General features: G+C 55.9%; 7 protein-coding genes across 7 annotated transcripts in view; 5 read left to right on the top strand and 2 right to left on the bottom strand.

The window, feature by feature from the left end:
- Positions 1–1,081: 1,081 nt before the first annotated feature.
- On the top strand, positions 1,082–2,140 carry VTJ04DRAFT_834 (uncharacterized protein; the record flags this gene model as incomplete). The annotated part of the gene is made up of 2 exons (XM_069366766.1): positions 1,082–1,404; positions 1,759–2,140. The coding sequence occupies 2 exons, from the start codon at positions 1,082–1,084 to the stop codon at positions 2,138–2,140; spliced, it is 705 nt and encodes a 234-aa protein (XP_069223443.1).
- Positions 2,141–2,638: 498 nt separating this feature from the next.
- On the top strand, positions 2,639–4,039 carry VTJ04DRAFT_835 (uncharacterized protein; the record flags this gene model as incomplete). Its single annotated transcript, XM_069366777.1, has 1 exon — positions 2,639–4,039. One exon carries the CDS (start codon positions 2,639–2,641, stop codon positions 4,037–4,039), a length of 1,401 nt encoding a protein of 466 aa, XP_069223444.1.
- A 38-nt stretch (positions 4,040–4,077) lies between these two features.
- On the top strand, positions 4,078–4,488 carry VTJ04DRAFT_836 (uncharacterized protein; the record flags this gene model as incomplete). The annotated part of the gene is made up of 1 exon (XM_069366788.1): positions 4,078–4,488. One exon carries the CDS (start codon positions 4,078–4,080, stop codon positions 4,486–4,488), a length of 411 nt encoding a protein of 136 aa, XP_069223445.1.
- Positions 4,489–4,685: 197 nt separating this feature from the next.
- On the bottom strand, positions 4,686–5,222 carry VTJ04DRAFT_837 (uncharacterized protein; the record flags this gene model as incomplete). The annotated part of the gene is made up of 2 exons (XM_069366799.1): positions 4,686–4,978; positions 5,030–5,222. 2 exons carry the CDS (start codon positions 5,220–5,222, stop codon positions 4,686–4,688), a joined length of 486 nt encoding a protein of 161 aa, XP_069223446.1.
- Positions 5,223–6,361: 1,139 nt separating this feature from the next.
- VTJ04DRAFT_838 (uncharacterized protein) lies at positions 6,362–11,917 on the bottom strand (the record flags this gene model as incomplete). The annotated part of the gene is made up of 3 exons (XM_069366810.1): positions 6,362–6,958; positions 7,011–11,420; positions 11,489–11,917. 3 exons carry the CDS (start codon positions 11,915–11,917, stop codon positions 6,362–6,364), a joined length of 5,436 nt encoding a protein of 1,811 aa, XP_069223447.1.
- A 970-nt stretch (positions 11,918–12,887) lies between these two features.
- Positions 12,888–15,845, top strand: VTJ04DRAFT_839 (uncharacterized protein; the record flags this gene model as incomplete). Its single annotated transcript, XM_069366821.1, has 5 exons — positions 12,888–13,073; positions 13,144–14,866; positions 14,926–15,125; positions 15,185–15,264; positions 15,326–15,845. 5 exons carry the CDS (start codon positions 12,888–12,890, stop codon positions 15,843–15,845), a joined length of 2,709 nt encoding a protein of 902 aa, XP_069223448.1.
- Positions 15,846–15,964: 119 nt separating this feature from the next.
- The window catches only part of VTJ04DRAFT_840 (uncharacterized protein), a gene marked incomplete at both ends in the record, with an annotated part of 6,062 nt that continues 3,118 nt past the window's right edge, over positions 15,965–18,908 (top strand). Inside the window, 4 exons of the mRNA XM_069366833.1 lie at positions 15,965–16,240; positions 16,845–16,911; positions 16,974–17,792; positions 18,108–18,886. Of these exons, the coding sequence (XP_069223449.1) occupies positions 15,965–16,240; positions 16,845–16,911; positions 16,974–17,792; positions 18,108–18,886 (1,941 nt within the window). The remainder of the gene's footprint in view (positions 16,241–16,844; positions 16,912–16,973; positions 17,793–18,107; positions 18,887–18,908) is intronic.

Genomic DNA, 18,908 nt, shown 5'->3' on the forward strand with positions numbered 1-18,908 from the left:
TGAAAAGACACAGCAACTCTGTAATCTGGTGTTGACTAACACCTTTGAGACTCATCAACGTTGGCTCAGGTCGAATATCGGAACGAAAAGCCTATCTTCGAAGTCCGGTATCACCGACAATGAGGAGAGGCACAACACAGCCGCAATATCCCGTTGGTGAGAACCTTTGTGGATGTTTACTGTGGAGGCTGTCGAGGTTGGAGTGAAAACAGGGCAAAAACTCGAGTGGCAGGAGGTGGAGGGCCGAAACTGGCAACTCTCAGCCCGCGAGCTTCGGCGGCGAACGGGCAGCCGCTGGGTTGTTGCTTGTTTGCTTTGTGGATGTTGGTGGAGCAAGACACTAGTCGGGGAATGGGACGAACAGCAGCGATGACGCTGACACTTTGTTGCAAGCTTCCGATCGAGGCATATCAGCCCCCCCAAAAAGCGAAGTACTCTGGAGGTAACAGTCATGATGATCATGGAGTTGGACTTCGAATCTGGGGAACCCTAGCGGCAACAGTCACCCCCAAGCAGCTTAACGGCGGCGAGTCATCAGAGGGGGTCTCGTGAGCCGCATGCGCCAATCAGACTGATACGAACCGCTGGCGTCTGCGCCCAGCCCTTTTAGATGGGAGCCTATCCAGCCCTGATAACGTTAGAGTGGGCATGTGTAAATGGGGAGCTCATCCTGGCAGCTCAAAGTAATAACAGCAGCAATCTACGGAGCAGCATGATCGCCCAGATTAGCTTTCCATGAGGGGTTGCTGCCAACCGGCTGGGGAAGGTTTTCCGGCACTGATTTCAATCTTGCCGTTGTGACTCGGCCCGGAACAGCGACCGTTGTGTGTCGTAGTAAGCTGTGGCTGACTGAGATGAGGCAGGTGTGGCATCCATCAGTCTCATCCCCAGACTCGTCATCGGGCAGTTTTGTTGCACACATACCAACAGTCTGGATCAAACTGCCAGGGCAATAACGTTGTGCAGTGCGATCTCATTTTGACAGTCGTCGATTTCCAGACATGGTCGGTGGCGACATTGCCCTTGCTTCCCGTTGTCCCGTTGCTCCGTTGCTGCTGCTGCTGCTGCCGCTGCCCTGGGGATGGGCACCCGACCCGGACCGGAATGCACGATCGAAGGCCAAGGCAGCGCCGGCACAACGCACACGTCCCCCCCTAGCCCACCCTCTCCAGCCCAGAGGTGTGGTGAGGTGACACGGGAAGATCATCCCGTGGGGCTTATCGCCCGGACTGCTCTCTGTCTCCCGCACTTCCCTCGCCTGGGCATGCAGTCCTACATCATCGTGCACCCATCGCCGCGGGTCTTGGTGGCATCTGGTGGCCTTGTGGCCGCTGCTTATCAGAACTCCACAAAGAAATCAGCGGAGGGAAGTCCGCCCCTGCGCCCGTATGGACAGCCCCGATAGTGAGTTGCTAGAGGTATATGACTGCGGATGGCTGCATGTTTTGGGGATTTCTGTGTTGCTGCCCAGTCTGTGTTGTCCAACCTCTTGGTTTTGAGAGTTTTCCTCCCTTTCGTCTTGGGTGCCAACAAACAACGAAAAAGCGAGTCGAAGCGGACACTTTCATCAAAGAGCGACAAGGCGAAGCTGTCAGCATCGAAGACTCCGTACCTAACTCCACTCGAAACCCACACTTTGCGGTTTCTCTCCGGCCTGCCCTTTTTTTGTGTGTTCGCCGACGTACAGTTCTGTACCGTTCATACAGGAGCGGACCGTTGACGTCGGTTCTCGCGGGTCCCTGTCCCCCCTGGCATCAGTGACGCAACGACACCACGACGGGAAGTTCCTCTTCCCGGCTTATCAACCTTCCTTCTTTCACCCTGCACCTTGTCGTCCGGTCCACTCTCGGCCGACTCGCCGCTCGAACGTCGTCGGTCACCGGCCTCTGGGTATCAACCACTCGGCCTGCAGCTCTACCTACTGCTGCATGCTCCGGTAGACAGGCCCGTCTTCCTCGCTCCCTCGCGGTCACTCGCGTGCAGCACAAACACGGGCTCCTCGGGGATCCACGCCGCGCCGGGGTCGACCTCTCTGCTCCGCCGGAGTTTACGTACAGAAATTCACCCTGCCGCGCACCCGGCGACGGCACCTCCGGCCTTGCGACGCAATTCCGGCCCCTCTGACTGGCTCAGAGGCTAAGGACGCACCCCAGACTGTTGTGGGTTGGGGTGCAAGACAGGCTGCAGGGGTGCCCCAATGCCCCAGGGACCAACCCACTTTCACTTTACGGACTGCCGTTTGCATTGACCGCCAGCGCCAACTCAGCCTGCCCGTTGACACGCATTGGTTGCCTTGTCCCTGGTCGCATCTCGCTCTGGGGTTACTTTACACGGCGGTTGCCCGTCGATCCGCAGGGCTAGCTGCAGCACCTGTGTTTCCCATCTGGCAGCTACACGTTTATAAGCACGGGGGAGCCAGCGAAACACATACCTTGAATATCAACCAGTGATGTTCTTCTCCCGTTCCCATCTTGCTTCTTCCCGGAATCTACAAGACCAGGTCTTAGAGTCGACGCGCCACGTCTCGAGCACTACGCTTCCTCCCAGCTCTCCTTCTCTCATCTCAGCGTCCTTGTTGCAAGGAAATGAGAACTGCCTCTTCGACGACTCAGAGCTCAGTACCTCGACCTCCATCAAAATGCCCATTGCTATTCAAAGGCCGCGACAGCCCGGCCTGCGCCCGGTAGCGCTGAGCCCTCCCCAAGTCGAGACGATGACGGCTGCGAAAACAACCACCATCACCACTGTCGCACCCGTTCAGATCCCGTCTCGTCCGAAGCCCCGTGACTCTGCCCACCCCCATCGCGCCCCAGCAGCGGATGCAAGGAAGCCGCGCCGTCCAAGAGATGTCCACTCTCCCGACTCCATCCCACCCTCCGTGGCGGCCTTGTTGGCCGTCACCAGCATCCCGCCTCCCAAGGCCTCCCGGAGCGTTCGCCAGACCAGGACCGAAAAGATGATGACGGTCGACTCTATTATCGAAAGCGCCCAGAAATCCGAGAAGGAGTTCAGCCTGTCGCTCAGCAGGAGTCCCTTGGACATTCTCCTGATGTCTCCGGAAGATCTTGAAGCCGACGACGTGTCCGTTTGCGAGAGCGTCACGAGTTCCGTGCTTTCAACCCGCACCGTTTCGATGGAATCCATGCCGTCGCTGGGCAACTCGTTCGCCACCGAAGCGTTCTCGCTGCTGCAATCGCCCAGGACACCCCCCAGGAGGCGCAGTATTCAACCGCGAAGGGCATCGTTGGAACCGGTCTCCTCGCCGACTAGCGAATGCGACAACCATCCTCTGTCGTCCCCCGAGATCGAAATCGACGAGCTCGATTTCAGGGTCTTTGAGCCCAAGAACAATGACACGACAGACAAGAAAGCGTCGCGCCTCCCCTTCAAGCCGCTCAAGTCGGCTTTCAAGTCGAACCTGACCGCCTCACTACGAGCCCTTCGCCAGGCGGCCAAGTCTTTCTCGAACCTTAACTTCTCTTCCATCCCGCCCGAGGATTTTCTGACGAGGTCCATCTTGACCATCGATCCCCAGGTTCCCTACACCGACGAGCGCAGGCCGCCCCTATTTCAGGAGGAGCCAACCGCCGCCGTCAGACGTTACCTGAACCCCACAACCAGCGCCCGTATTGGGACTTCTAACCCCTTAGCATCGGGTCCGGCTCTGAGGACATACACGGCCTCAATCCAGATGCAGACCTACAAGGTCCAACGGGCACGCAGCTCATCTGCCCCTCCCATGGGCCGGCTGCCGTACCCTTCCACAGGACCCTCGTCACAGAGCCAAGAGCCGCAGCCGAAGCCGACCGTGACAGAGCAGCCGCTCCCGGGACCCCGGCAGCGCGAGATGCGGGAGAACGCCGACTTCATCCGCATCGCCGTCCTGGAGATGGCCATGCGGAGGAGCGGAAAATTCGACGAGCAATGGCCTGGCAGGGCGCGATGGGCTCTGCCCCCTCGCAAACCCAGCACCAAGCCATACAAGATCGGCCCTGACGGCGTTCCTGCCCGGTGGGTGGCTATCGCGGCCGCCGAGTGAAGTTTTTTTTCCTGCGCGCCAACTCACAGTCCCGCGCCATGTTGGATGCCCAACGAAATTCCCCATCCCGAATGGCAGGCCAACGCTACGGTTCCCGCTTGACCCGCACAACAACGTCATTGCAACCAGGTCGGTGCGCCTTGGCGCTGCAGATATCCACACCTCCGAGAATATTGCGGACCCCGAGGGCCGAATCGGGAAGTTGGTCACAAATCCGTTGCCCTACTAGTCGCGCGACCTCTGCGATTCGATGTCTTGTTGTCTCTGTCCGCCTACCAAGTCTCACGACCGAAACGGGACGGATCTCGTGGCTCACTATCGGGGTTCCTTGGGGAACGGGGCACACGTGCACGTGTAAACGGACACGAGACAGTCAGCTCCTGCGGGCTGTGTCTCGAGACACAACACTGTGTTGGGCGAGTTGCAACCCCTCCAGGAAAAACCGGTGAAAATGGGGCCCCTCTTCTTGGAACGCCGATCTGCTTCTGCGACAACCTGACTCCACGCGGGATGTGGGGGTTAGTGCTTCGACAACCGGGTGAATGGCTTCGCGAACAAACCCCCCTTCGATGAACGAACAACCACCGCCTTTTTCCCCAGACCCGACTCTGCGGCAGTTCTGTTCTTTGATCGGACTTTGAAATTTTTATGCCGCAGGCCCGCACGCATGCATGCATGCTTGCTTGGAGCCACGCGTCGAAATCCCGCAGGTCCGGCTGGGTTTTCTCCTCTTTTTTCGGACCTCCTTCTCCACCACTCCGACAACGACCACTACTTCGCTTCTCCCCGCAACGACCATATTTTGTGCATTTCCCCATACGATGTTTACTAATTCGGCAACACTCACATACACGCGACAACGCTTTGTTCCCGGCAGGCAACGAATAGCATTTTCCTTAGATTTCTTGGTGTTCTTGGTGCATTTTTGGGTGTGTTGGTCTGCATTTGACCGGAGTTAGTTTTGGCTTGGGTTTGGGCGTTTTTTCTTACGGACGGATGGACGGGACGGCGGTCTTTCATAGCACAGTACCATACCCCCTTGTGTTTTGGTCCTTCGCTCCTTTTTAGTTTTCTTCCCCCGAAGGAATGGGGACAAGTCATCGCGCATCTGCATTCGGCTGCTTTTCATTCTTTGTGCATGGGACAGGATGCAGTTTGGATATTTTGGTGGACTGGGTTGCATGGACGGGATTTTGTGTGTGTGTCTTAGTTAGGGTCATCATTGCACGGCGTATGGAGGGAATAGGGAACACAGGACAGAGCAATCTGCTGGGTTGCATGGTATTTGGAGAAGACAAAATATCAAGATTTTATCTTCCTCATTAGACACGTTTGCTACATCTCACATGTGTGTCTCCTGCAAAACCGAATATACTTACGTCTGGTCAATGTGCATCTTGGAGGAACATACCCTAAGGTTTGGACAAGAAAACACACCAGTCAACAGACACACAACAGACAGTATTTGATGGTAGAAGAATACCAGAGAAATGGAAAGAAGCTACGAGGTCACATTGTAGAGTTTTGGTATTGTAAAGGAGCCGTTGGCTTTGTGCTGGTAAATGTTTCTTTCTGCAAGGTTTCGGAGGTGGCATTCCGTCACTATATATTTGATACGGTCCGGAAGAATTTTTTTTCTACTTGGCTTTCTCGAACACAATTGTTCCACCCCTCTTTCTGAATCAGGTCCATCGACTGATTGTTTGGCGTCGAATACTACCAGGCAGGAGATTAGTTTTGCCGGGAGATAGATTGCCCGCTTGTTGATAACTCAGGGAGTATTTTCACTTCAGAGATTGTGAAAAAGGGTGTTCAACATTGTTGAACATACTTAGACAGGCCTGTGACCGTTTTGAACTTCGTGAGGAGCTGTCAATAGGAGTTTACCTAGCCTGTCTGCCGAGGACAGCAAGATCCGCCTATACGCAGACATCATGATATCTGCGTCAAAACTAAAAATGTTCTTTGGACTTGGACGCGAGATTGTTCTTTTTATGTTGGCTTGTTGTCCAGACGTCAAACGAAACGGCCTTAAAGAGTCTCCATGGTTGTAATTACATCCTTCACGTGTTGTGTCGTTTGACAGAAGGGAACGCCAGAGTTGACCCAGACATCCATCGAATCAAGACTCATGTTTCATAGATACTGTAAAGTTGACTTGATATCGTACAGTGTATGAGCAAGGCCTCAACCAACTCGCCCTGAGCCTCAAGGAGACAAAACCGCAGTGATGGCATTCCCAACCCAGTGACAACTCTCTTGTACTATGCATATTATATACAACAACAAATGAGACCAGCCGAAAGACCAGACCCACCCAGCTTACTCCTCATCCTCCTCCCCTTCACTCGAATCACCACCTTTCTGCTGCCCCTGCCCAACGGACTGCCCCTTCCTAGCAGCCGCCTCTCTCGCCCACTGCTGCGCCAGCGCCGAGACGCGCTCCCTGCTCTTCGCATCGCCCTTCTCCTCCTCCCACTTCGCCCACCGGCGGAACCACGCCTTGGCCTGCTTGGGCTTGAGCCCCTTGACCTTGGTGCCGCGCTCAAACAGGTCGCGGATGACGGCCACGTCCGGGTCGCGGGCCGAAGTCTCGAGGTCGAGCAGCTGGTTCCAGATGTCGAAGCGCTTGGGGAAGGACGCGAGGATGCCCTCGAAGAGGGTGCGTCCTTGCTCGCGGTCGCCGTTGGGCGAGCGGAACTCGAGCGCCGCAAACTTGGGCACGAGCAGCGCGTACATGTGCGCCGTGCCGCTGCCGTTGCCGGGGTTGTTGAGGACTTGCATGGCGCGCTTGAGGAGGTTGCGTGCGCGGTCGGGCTGGCCGGCGACGGTGTGTAGGAAGTGGGCGTAGTTGATCCAGACGTTGGTTGACTTGGAACCGTACTTCTTGAGAGTCTTTTCGAAGAGCTCATCGGCTTCCTGGGAGGAGGTTAGTTTGTGACTGTGAGAAACGTGACGGAGATGTACTTGCCTTGTGCTTGCCCGACTGGATGTAGATGCTGGCCAGCCGCTCGTGGATCTCCAAGTCATCATTGTACGTGCACGCCCGCTTGAACACTTCCTCCACCGTCTCCTCAGTGCCGTAAGCGACTTCCAGGTTGAGATAGGCGGTCCAGACGTTGAGCTTCTCGGCCTCTTCCTTGATATTGATGGTCTTGAGAGCCCGCTCGGCCACCTGCCTTGCGCTGGCAACGTCGTTGACTTGCATCTGAGAGGCCATGTACGCAATCCAGAGCTCTGACGAGTCGGGTTGACCAAGCAAGAGACGCTCGTAATCGCTTGATGTCTGCGGTCCATTGACATCAAGCTCGGCCGTCTTATCAACAATACCTCGAGAATCCCGCCGCTTCTTTGGCTTCTTGACTGGCAGATCTGCCGCGTCGGCCTCAGCCTTTTCATCGGCGTCCAGATTCTCGGCAGTCCAGTCGAAGCCGCCCGCGTCGAGACCCGTGAGTCCCTCCGTCGGGCCGTCGCCCATTTCGACGTCGCTGTCCTGCTGCGCGTCGTCATCCTCGGAGTCATCTTCCGAGTCGGAGCCCACCACAAGCGTAGCGCCTCCAACATCGCCCATCTCCTCATCCTCGCTTTCCTCCTCGCCATTCAACGCCGCACCGGCCTCCTCATCTTCGCTTTCCCCATCAACATCCATGTCATCCGCGTCGTCGTCCTTGAAGTAGGACGGTTTCAAACCAAGGTTGATGCGCTTCGAGTCCAGGTCAACTTTGAGAACGCGAGCCTTCACCCGGTCGCCCTCATTGTAGAGCGTTCTTGCATCCTTGACGTTCCTGTCGGCCATCTCGCTGCGGTGGCAAAGACCAGAGAGGTTTGCTGAGCCGTCAATCGTGATGAAGGCGCCGAACTCCTCCACCTTGCGGACCTTGCCCGTCACTGTCTGACCTTCCTTGAGGTCGGAAATAGTGATGAGAGGAACATAGTCCTTCTCTACCACTGATGACCGGAGATCCATCTCAATGCGACCATCAGCAATCGAAATGATGCGGCCCTTCACAAGCTGATCGACCTGGAAGTGCTCCTTCCAGTCTTTCAGGTACGAGTCCGAAAGGTTCTTGATCTTGACCATCGCCACAACATCGCCGCCAAGGGACACGAAAAGACCCTTGTCGGAGACGTTCTTGACAAAGCCCCGGATAATCTCACCCACCTCCAGCTTCGTGCTTTTGGTGATCTCCTTATCCTTGACAGGCAGGGACGAGTTGAGAACCCTTGACGGCCGCATCGACAGCCTGAGCCTCTTGTTGCTCTTGTCAACCTCGACAACGGCCACCCGCACGATCTCGTTCTTGGAATGAGTCAAGGGATTCGCCTCATCGTAGTCGTCAGCCAGGTCAGCAAGGTAGACAGGCCCGGCAACCAGCTCGCTGAGCTTAACGAAAGCCTGCCGCTCATTGACCTTGGTGACCTTTCCGGGAAGGACCAGGCCTTGCTTAATCTTATCCCAAGAGAGCTGGTTCTCGCTGCTCGGATCCCGAGCCGAGAGATCGACCCTCCCCTTGTCCTTGTCGACAGCAACGACGCGCACTTGAAGCGCGGAGCCAACCGGGAAGCTCTTTTCAAGGTTGGCTAACTTGGACAAGTCGTCCGAAGCCTCCATCGCGCTGATTCGACCGCGGACATTTGGTGACAGGTTCACCCACAGGTAGTTGGCGGCGATATTGTTGACAAACGCAAGATGCTTAGACCCGACATGGATATCATTGAGGGATAGCGGGTCCGAGGGCTTATCCGCCTCCAAATCGCTGGGCTTTGCCGACAGCTCCAGAACCGAATGGGTGGATCGGTGAGAAATAGGAAGGAAGCGGTGGTTCCGGGCGTCGTGAATTCCAAGAACGCGAACTGACAAAATGTCGTTGGGCTTGAACCGCTTCAGCGGCTTTCTTGGGTCGGGGATATCCTCCCACTTATCGAAGATCTGAGACACGTCAATGCGACCTTGGATGTTGTCGGCAATTTGGACATTGAGCTGCGTCTCCTTGACCGATTTGACTCTAGCCTTGGTAAGCTTTCCGATCGCAAGATCCTCGATCGAAGTGACTGTTTCGTCAACCGCGTTGAGCGCTTTTTCGACAGGCTTGGCCGGCTTCTCTACTTTCTTGCTCTGCTCCTCAACAACCGAAGGGATGGCGACGAAGATGCGGCCAAGGTCCTTGTCGATGGTGGTGATCTGGACAAGGATTGACTGCGACTTAAACATGCCAAAGTTCGGCTTATCTTGAACATCGCGTGGCAGCTTCGCCTTTGGCAGGAGAGCGGTCAAATTGCCAGCAAACTGCACGAAGACTGCCGTGACAGTAATGTTACGGACGAAGCCGGGGACCTTGTCGCCCACGCGAGCATCATCCAAACTCTTCAGAAGCTTTCCTTCCTTGCTCGCCTGCACCAAGTTGGGCTTGTGGGAGAGTGTGATGGACCGCCGGCTCTCATTCTTTTCCAGGACGACCAATTCTGAGAGTGTCTGGTTGACGTGGATCTTCTTGAGCGCCGACTGCGTCTTGCTGATAGACTTGTCCGTCAGGTGAAGAACGGGGAGGATAGCCTTCAGCGAACTGTCTGTAAGCTCGACGAAGATATCATCCTCAGTTTTCTGCGTGACCTTCGCTGAGACAATGTCGCCGATCTGCAGTTTCTGGAGCGCCATCTGCTTCTCAAGACCAAATGCTGATGGGTCCTTGCATGAGACAATGAGACGAGAGGCTTCGGGGTCAAAGCTGAGGACGTAGGTGGTGACCGTCTGGCCGACACGGAAATGCTCCTTTGGATCCTGGATATAGGCCTCGCTCATTTCGGAGACGGGCAGGAATCCCCGAAGCCGGCCATAGAACTGAACAATGGCTCCGTGTTGTAGGACGTTCACCACGGTAGCAGGCGCCTTCAGACCGACGGCCAACTCATCATATGACTTGATGGCGGGAGCGTCCGAGTTGACCAATGTCTTCTTCAGGGTCAGGCGTAGCTGGTGCCTCGCCGGGTTGGTAGAGAGCACGCGTGCCTTGACCTTCATCCCTTCCCTGAATTTCTTTTCGGGGTGTTGAAGACGAACGTCGGAGAGGTGCATTTCGGGAACAAGACCAGAGATGCCGTCAGCAATCTTGACGATGAGTCCACCAAGACCGTCTTGGTTGACGACTAGCTTCTCGACCACACCGGAGACCACAGCGCCCACGGGGACGTCCTCGATTCTGAGGAATGGTTGCTCAAGCACCGACTTTTCAAATGAGAGCAAGAACATGCCGTCGAAACTGTTGTAGCCAACGACACGACCTGGATGGACGGTGCCAACCTTATACGGGCCGCTGGATTCAAACAGGGTGTCGACCTTGCCGTCCTTGACCCTCGAGATATGGACAAAGCCTGGGACGCCCGGGACGCCCACGTCGACATACAAGCCGATGCCAGGCTCGACCCTTTCCACAGTGCACTTCTCAATAATTGCCGAGTGGGCCAGGATCTGCGTGGGTAGCTGCTCCTGACCATCCTTGGAAGACGTCTTCGGCTTCAAGGTGAGGACATGTGGCAGCAATGAGATACCCAACTTGGGCATTTTCGCAGCCGGGAATGTGCAGATAATCCTTGCCTTGATGCGCGAGCCCACCTTGTACTTGTCGACAATGTCGACACCGTCGGGGCCCGCGCCGGAGTGAACAAGATCTGCCGTCACATCCAAGTGGCCCATGACCTTGCCAATGACGCCGTGTTGGGACACCTCCGACACTAGAACGTCCGCCGCGGTACCAGGGAGGTAGGAGCCGATGGTAGTGGCCGAGGATGGTGCATTCTTGGGGTTTCCGAGGCGATCAGACAGCGCCGAGAGCTGAACCACCTTTCCACCACCGGCTTTGCCTGTCACGGTGCACAACAGCACAGACCCGGGTTGGAGGGAGTCCTCAGGAATGCTCTTGTCGAGTTGTTTGCGTGGCAAGAAAGCCTTGAGGTCAGACTCGGCGATTCCAATGTCCATGACAAAGCCATGGTCCTCCACGCTCACGACAGCAGCCATGAGAGTGCAGTTCTCAACCACATCCTGCTCGGAGATGCCGGTGTTGGCAAGAGCTGGCTCGAGCGATAATCCGATATGGCGTCTCGCCTTTCCAGGAGTGCTTTCATCGAGCGTCGATGTCACATAGGCGCGTACGTACTGTCCCATGCGGAACAGGGTGTTAAGATCGACGTCGTCTGCGTTTTCGTCCTCGTCATCATCTTCGTCATCGGCCTTCTCAGCGCTCGCCTGCAGGCGCTGGGTCAAAGCCGTGGAGATGGCGGTTATGGGGACATGGCCGATGAGATTGTTGGGAAGGGCAACGGCAATCTCGAAAGGATTAATGCCACAAACGGCACCGAGAACCAAGGATCCTTGAACCAGGCGCTATTGTATGGTTAGCACGACTCGAGTCAAATGCGAGCGCATTGGACGCAGGAAGGGGTTCGTCTTGCCTTGAAGTTGAGACTTTCCACCTTGACAGCGTCCTCGTCCTTGACAGCCTTCTTGTCTGATTCCTCAACCTGCGATTTCCTCCTCTTCCGCTTGGATGAGACATCCTTCTTCTTCTTGCTGGCGGATTGTTCCTCAAACAAGACATCCTGCTTGGCCTGAATCGAAATCTGTTTCTGTTCCAGAGGTGTCAAGATGCTCCCACCGCCACGAGGGAACAGAGGCGCTTCCTCCTTCGTAACAATGGGAGCCGCTGGGGGCTTGGCTGGCGAGGTAGCCTGTTGTTTTGCGCCCTTTGCCTTCTTCTTGTCGGCGTCCTTTCCGGCATCGTCGGCCTTTGCTCGCTTCGAGGGTCTCGCATCGGCGGCAGGTTTTGCAGACTTGGCGGATGTCGAGCCATTGGGCCCTTCTTTGCGCTTCTGGGCAGCCATGGTTGAGTCTGGGAAATGACTGTTTCCGGAATGAATCTCGGACAGTTGGGCAATGGGGGTAAATTGTCAAGAGACGTCCGAGATGTCTCCTGTTTGTTGCTGCGACAAGCCCCAAAGCCTTTCAACTCTCGAGGCCGTGCATCAAACAAGCCGCAGCTGCAGAAGCTGCCCACCACAAAAATTTCTGGCGGGTCTGGCAGAATGCGATAACGATAAGCAGGGCGGTGAGGGGGAGAAGTGGATCTCCCTACGCCAAGGCAAGGTGTCCCCGTCCCATTCTCCATGCTGCCTTGGCCAGGGGTTACGCAGCTCTGGCGCAGCGTCGATCAGGTGCAAGCCAGGCCCAAGCGACTTTGCTCTGCCGAAGACAACCGCATTCAGATGATGGATGAATGATCTTTCAGCATCCTCTGGGTGACGGCTTGTACACTATCCTCCATATTCCCGAGGCGCGCCCAGATACCTTGGACTCAAACAAAGCGCTGGCCAATCACCCCAGTCTTGGAAACTTGCCGACTTGAATCCTCAACTAGGTGACATTCAACTTCTCGTCCTTTCCATTCCATATCAACGTTCATCTCCATCCCGTCCCCGTTCGTTACGAGAGGATCCATCCGCTGCGATAAGCCGCGCGCCGAGCCCCTGAGTCGCAGTACACAGTACATAATCCGGAACCTGGACCCGATGACGTATCGTATCGATAACGTTACCATAATACAGTGACAGCCTCGGAAGCCAAGAGTTCGCGATAGAAGCCAACCACATCCCGCCGCTGCCAGGTTCTCTCCCACCAGAGAATACACGTATTCCGTACTGGAAGTGGGCGCATTGTACATACGTACTGCGCAAGCCAACCACTGGCCCCTCAGAGCAGTAGCGCCGCAAGCCCTCCAAACTCACCCATGCCCGCATCCCAACACTCGAGCTGAGCACGCCCCAGCCTCGTCATCCGTCGCCATCGCGTCGCGCCATGGGTCCTCGAAAGCGGGTGAAGTCGAACCCTCCTCCGGAAACCGAGGCGGCACGGGGCCCGGCCTCCCAGTCGCATGCGACGCCCTCGAGCGACTCATCCAAGTCATCACAGTCTGCTGCCAAGGGGGCAGGTTCGCTGGCCTCCAAGGGGGGTGCAAGTGTTTCCGGCCGGGACTCCAAAGAGGTGTGTGCTCATCCGCTACCCCGCCATGTATTGTCTGATAGTCGTCATGATATTGCTAACGCCAATACAGGTTCAAAAGACGAGGAGTTGGTACGGTTCGTGGCCTCGGAAATCCGCTGCCTCTACCCAAGTAGCACGAGAGACTATCCTAGGAGGAACATCTAAACCCAACGGAACTGCCGACTTCAGCCGCTTCGAAACCAAGAAGACTTCAGACGCCTCGAGTATCACGGAGGGAGGGTCTTCAGGCACGGCGACACCGAAATCTCAGGGAGACACAGCACCTGGTATTGAGGATCGATCTTCGGAACCCGCCGTAGCTCCCTCACAGTCTACCACGAACCCAGGACCCGAGAGCCCATCCAAGCCTGCCAAAGCAAATCCGAATGGCACGGTGTCGCAAAATGGAAATGTAGGGGAAACTAGGGAGGTGGTGTCTGTGTCGGAACAGCCCGTCCAACCACCAGTAGAAGAACCACAGGTGGTCCCTCCACGACCTGTGTCGAGCTGGTTTGGATGGTTCAGCCGGTCAGGGGCGGTTGAAAATGTAAACCCGGCCCCCGCATCAGCTCCTGAACAACAGCCCGCCGCCCAGAGCGAACCACAAAAACCCGTCTCAGAAGAGCCTCCCGCCGCGCCGGACAAGCCAGCACCACCAGCGCAGAACCCTCCTGAGCCTACAGACAGCCCATCCACTCAGGAGACCAATCCAGCGGCAAATTCCCGCAGCTCATCTTGGTTTTGGTACCTGCCAGGCTGGAGTACTCCTGTTGCTCCCCAACCAGAACCTGAACCTTCGCCAACAACAGTCGAGCCTGAACCACCTGCTGCCGTACCAGCGACCAATGCTCCTGCTCAAGAAGTGCCAACGGTTGAGGCTCCCAATGAAGGACCTCCTGCACCGACTCCTAAGGCAGGGTCAACTTGGGCATTCTGGTCTCGTGATTCCTCATCCAAGAAGCAGTCCGCTCAGAATGGTGAGCAAGGACAGTTAGCAGTAATGGGGGAAAGGTCCGAGAACCATCCCCAAAGATCAAACCCGATCGACTACAAGGGCACTCCGCCCAAAGAGCCGCCACTCAAGGCTGGCCAGAAAGATGAGCCGAACGGCGTTCCGACTCCTTCACCCCGGGAATCCTCATCTAAGAGCAGTAAAAAGGGCCGTACGCAATCCGTAGAACCCGTCGAGGCGACCCCAGCACGCCCCAGCACCCCGAAGCCCGAGACAACCAAGCCTGCCACTCCCAAAACCTCCATCTCGTCAGGGAAGCAGTGCCATCCCAACCTCCTCCTCCCACTCTTTGAGAACACGTACAAGTACAAAGAAAACCCATCCCTCCTGTCGCAAATCAGGCACATGCTCTTGAAGAGGCCGCAACCGCCGCCCAAGCATGTATACATCACAAAGGAACACCCCAAGATCAAACGGGCCATCGCCATCGGGGTGCACGGCCTGTTCCCTGCCCAATACCTCCGTCCCGTGATCGGCCAGCCGACTGGTACTTCCATCAAGTTTGCCAACCACTGCGCCGAGGCCATCAGGCGATGGGCAAACAGCCATGGCTGTGAAGATATCGAGATTGAGAAAGTCGCGCTCGAGGGCGAAGGCAAAATTGGAGAGCGTGTTGAGAACCTGTGGAAGCTGCTGTTGAACTGGATCGAGCAGATCCGTCAAGCTGATTTTATCCTCATCGGCTGCCACTCGCAGGGCGTTCCTGTGAGTATCATGCTGCTGGAGAAGCTCATTGACTTGGGTGTTGTGGGCTCAGCCAAAGTGGGGGTGTGTGCGATGGGTATGTTGAACCCCTGAACCGCTTGATCACGAGCCGGTATGCTGACGAGATGAACGTAGCTGGCGTTTCACTAGGGCCCTTCCCCGACTACCGCTCGAGCATGGGCAGGTTGATGGGGAGCGCCGCGGAACTTTGGGAATTCGCTGATCCCCAAAGTGAAGTGTCCAAGAGACTTGAGGCTGCCATCAAGGCCTGCCTAAGCTACGGCGCGCGTATAACGTTCATCGGCAGCATGGACGACCAGCTTGTGCCACTGGAGGTATGACCAACCGAACTCTTCCTCTTACCAGGTTTGACATGCTGACGTCGCTGCACCAGTCTGCCATATACTCCCCCGTGCATCACCCCTACGTCTACCGCGCCGTTTTTATCGACGGCCGAATCCACGCTCCGGACTTGTGAGTCTCCGTGCCTTCTCTCAGCCTCGCCCGCAGTGGACACTGACAAAATCCATCGCAGCATCGCCCACCTGGTCGGCTTCGCGCTTAAGCTCCGCAATCTAGGCATCTCAGACCACGGCCTGATCCGCGAACTCTCCACCCCTCTTGCGGGCAGCCTCTACTCTGGCGAGGGCCACTCACGTCTATACGACGAAGAGCGCATCTACGACCTAGCCGTCATGCACGCCCTGCACACCACCGACCTTCCCGACCCGTCCGGCGGGGGACCCGGCGGGTGTGGCAGCGGCAAATCCAAACCCGGCAGCGGGGCGTACGTGCCCTGCGAGGTGCGCCACCACCGGCCGTTGGGGAACGGCGGCGGTAACGGAAACGGCAACGCCGCCCTGACGACCCTCTCCAACCCCAACCCGTACCACCTCCCGTGGATCATGCGCGGGTTGCTTGAGGAGGAGTTTGTCAAGACGGAGCTGTCGGAGGAGACGGCGGAGCTGGTCAGGCAGTTTGATGACTGGAAGCCAGTGACGAAGGCGCTGAAGGATGTGAAGTACCGGTTGGAGGCGGTGAGGTCGAAGTTGTAGATGCTTTTATTTCGTGCCTCTCACTTTTTGAGGCGGTTGTCTTTTGTTCTGACTTTCGACGCTATCTGGCGAAACGGTTGTTTTTCTTGGAGGGATATGGGAGGGCAAGGCTAGCAAGCATGGAAAGGAGTTGGATGGCGTCTTTGTTTTGTCTGGGTTTGGCTTCCTACATTCTGCCGGCCCAGCAGCTAGCAGGGTTTGGTTTTGGGACAACGAGCCCTGGGGACTGGCTTATCTGTCATCCGAGGAGTGAAGGCCGCCCGGAGAGGGGCTTCACATCCTTCCTTTGGTCATCCACTCGGTTGGCCAGACAAGGCTGGGCTCATGGAGGGCTTTTGGGACTGGACATCCCCGTCTATCTGGACGTACTTGAGAGCGTCGTTGGGGGCTTAAATGTGAGTAAGAGATATGTACCCGATACATTTACATCATAGGAGGAGTTCCTCTACAGGCGATATTCCAGTTCCGTTGAGTCGTTTGCATGATTCGATGTGAAGAGCTACCTTATGTAGATAGGTAAGTTAATTTGGGGACTAAGAAAGAACCGGAATCTGTGATGAATGAGTCGAGGTCGGTTCATTTGGTGATGTCCAGGGACATCCAATGTTACCAAGTTGCCCATGGTGGCCTGGTATTCCCACACTTTACCGGTCCCGAGCTGTGGTGGGAAGAAGGATTCGGCTCCTACTCAGCCCCATGAGGGGCCTGGCTTAGCATCGCCGGCTTGGTGCCTGACGAGGCTGTGGTCAATGCTGCCCAATCAGCCATCACGTGCGGCAGCCTGGTTGTTCTCCCCCATCGGACTGAGCTGTCGGCGTTTTCTGCCTTCGAGGTGAGGGGTAAAGTAGCAAATGCAAGCGCCTGGAATCCTCACAATCCCGCAGAGCGATTGCCATGACGTTCGGCAGACATCACCAACACCAGCACCAATCTGGATGATGTGGAGGCCAAGTGTTTGACAAGATGCCGGCGTCCAACTCTTTTGGTCACGGAAACCAGGGGATTCAGCTTGGGGAGAATAGTGGCACAATCAACGTACAGGTTCAGGCTCCCCCACGTCCACAAAGTCAGTCCATTCTGCTCCCTGGCCCTATCGATTCTGACTGACCTTGGCTAATAATGAAACAGAGCCGCCGTCACCAGGCATCTTTATCCCGTTTTCCAGAAACCTCAGGTTTGTCGACCGAGGAGACATTCTCGACCGCATTGCCAAGAAGTTCAACCAACATCAGTATCACACGCGTGTCGCCATCGTCGGGTTGGGCGGTGCTGGCAAGTCGCAGCTCGCCATTGAATATGTCCGTCGACTTGACGAAGCTCAAAAATCCCATAAACGCCGACAATGGATCTTCTGGATCGACGCCAGCACTCGGGTTACTTTCGAACAGGACTTCCGGGCCATCGCCGATTATGTTGACCTCCCTGGTCGTGAAGACGAAAAGGTCGACATCCTGCAGCTCGTGCGCCGTTGGTTGTCAGACGAACATAATGGGGAATGGATTATCGTGCTCGACGGTGCTGATGACCGACGCATGTTCTACCCAGACCAGAGCGATAGCAACGCGAGCAAAGACAAAATTCACCTGGAAAAATACCTGCCGCAAAGCCACAAGGGGTCGATTCTTATCACCACGCGCGACATGGACTTGGCTCGGGATCTTACCGGCAACATTCCGGGCAATATCTTTGAAATCGGATCTATGACACAAGACGAGGCTGTTGAGCTCCTTGCAAGCAGGCTGGAGCGACCCCCCAACCCAGAAACAGCCAGGGATCTCGTTGAGAAACTCGACCGCATACCACTTGCTATCGTTCAAGCTGCAGCATACATCCAGGTCCGCCAACGACTCGGATACTCTCCTGAGAAGTACCTTGCCGACTTTCGGGATATGAGTAAAAAGAGCAAGCTTCTCCAGCACGCTGCTCACGACTTGCACCGGAGCGGGGGTGCATCAAACGCTGTTCTCGTGACTTGGAATGTGACGTTTGACCATATCTTGGAGAAGCGTCCTTCTGCCGCCGACCTCCTGTCACTCATGAGCTTTTTCGAACCACAGAGCATCCCCTGCTGGGCCTTGACGCCTTCAGGTCATCCCTGTATACGCGTTTGGAACTGTAAAAAATCGGAACCGGAAAGCGCTGGAGATCTTGGGAAAGGGAAGCTCTCTGAAGGCCCGCAACAGAATGTAATGAAGAAGACCTCAGCACCAGCTCGACATTCCAACAGTCAATTACAGTCTGACAACACCTTTCCCGACACAGACGACGAGTTTGAAAAAGATCTGTTAACATTGCTGGACTATTGTCTCGTGTCCGTAACCGAAGCACCAGACCAGGAGTCCAGCCGCGCGGACCAAGAGGCCAGCATTCAAAGTCAGAAGCTCAGCATGCACGCGCTCGTTCAGTTCTGGACAAAATGGCGGCTGGAAAGGGAAGGAGTCCACAAGACTTTTAAGCAGCACTTCATCAAGCGCATGGCGGCATTGTTTCCCTGGTCAGAATACAAAAATTGGACAACCTGCCGGACGCTCCTCCCACACATCCAAGCAGTTTTCAACTACAATCCTGAAGAGGATATAGCCGAGGAATGGGCAACGCTGCTGCACAATGCGGGAAGATATCTTTATGAACAAGGAAATTACGAGCTCGCGCTTCAGACGCTGACAAAGGCGGAAAATGCCCGCAAGCAACGCCTCGGGGAACGGCACCGTCAAACCCTTGTAACTAGACATGAGATTGCTTCTGTTTTGTTGTTCCAGGGCGAGTCGAGGAAGGCCGAGGAACTCTTGGAACAGGTATTGGAGGCCGAGAAGGAAGTTCTTGGGCACAACCACCCCAACACACTTACAACTATGCACAACCTTGCAACAACGTACATAAGCCAAGGGCGATTTAAAGAGGCTGAGGAACTCTATATACAGGTGTTGGAGGCCCGGAAGGAAGTTCTTGGGCCCAACCACCCGTCTACACTTACAGCTATGCACAACCTTGCATCTACATACGAAAGCCAAGGGCGATTCAAAGAGGCCGAGGAACTCGAGGTACAGGTGTTGGAGGCCCGGC

This window comes from Mycothermus thermophilus, assembly GCF_041956435.1.
Source record: "Mycothermus thermophilus strain CBS 625.91 unplaced genomic scaffold VTJ04scaffold_1, whole genome shotgun sequence".
In the NCBI taxonomy this organism is placed as follows: domain Eukaryota; kingdom Fungi; phylum Ascomycota; class Sordariomycetes; order Sordariales; family Chaetomiaceae; genus Mycothermus; species Mycothermus thermophilus.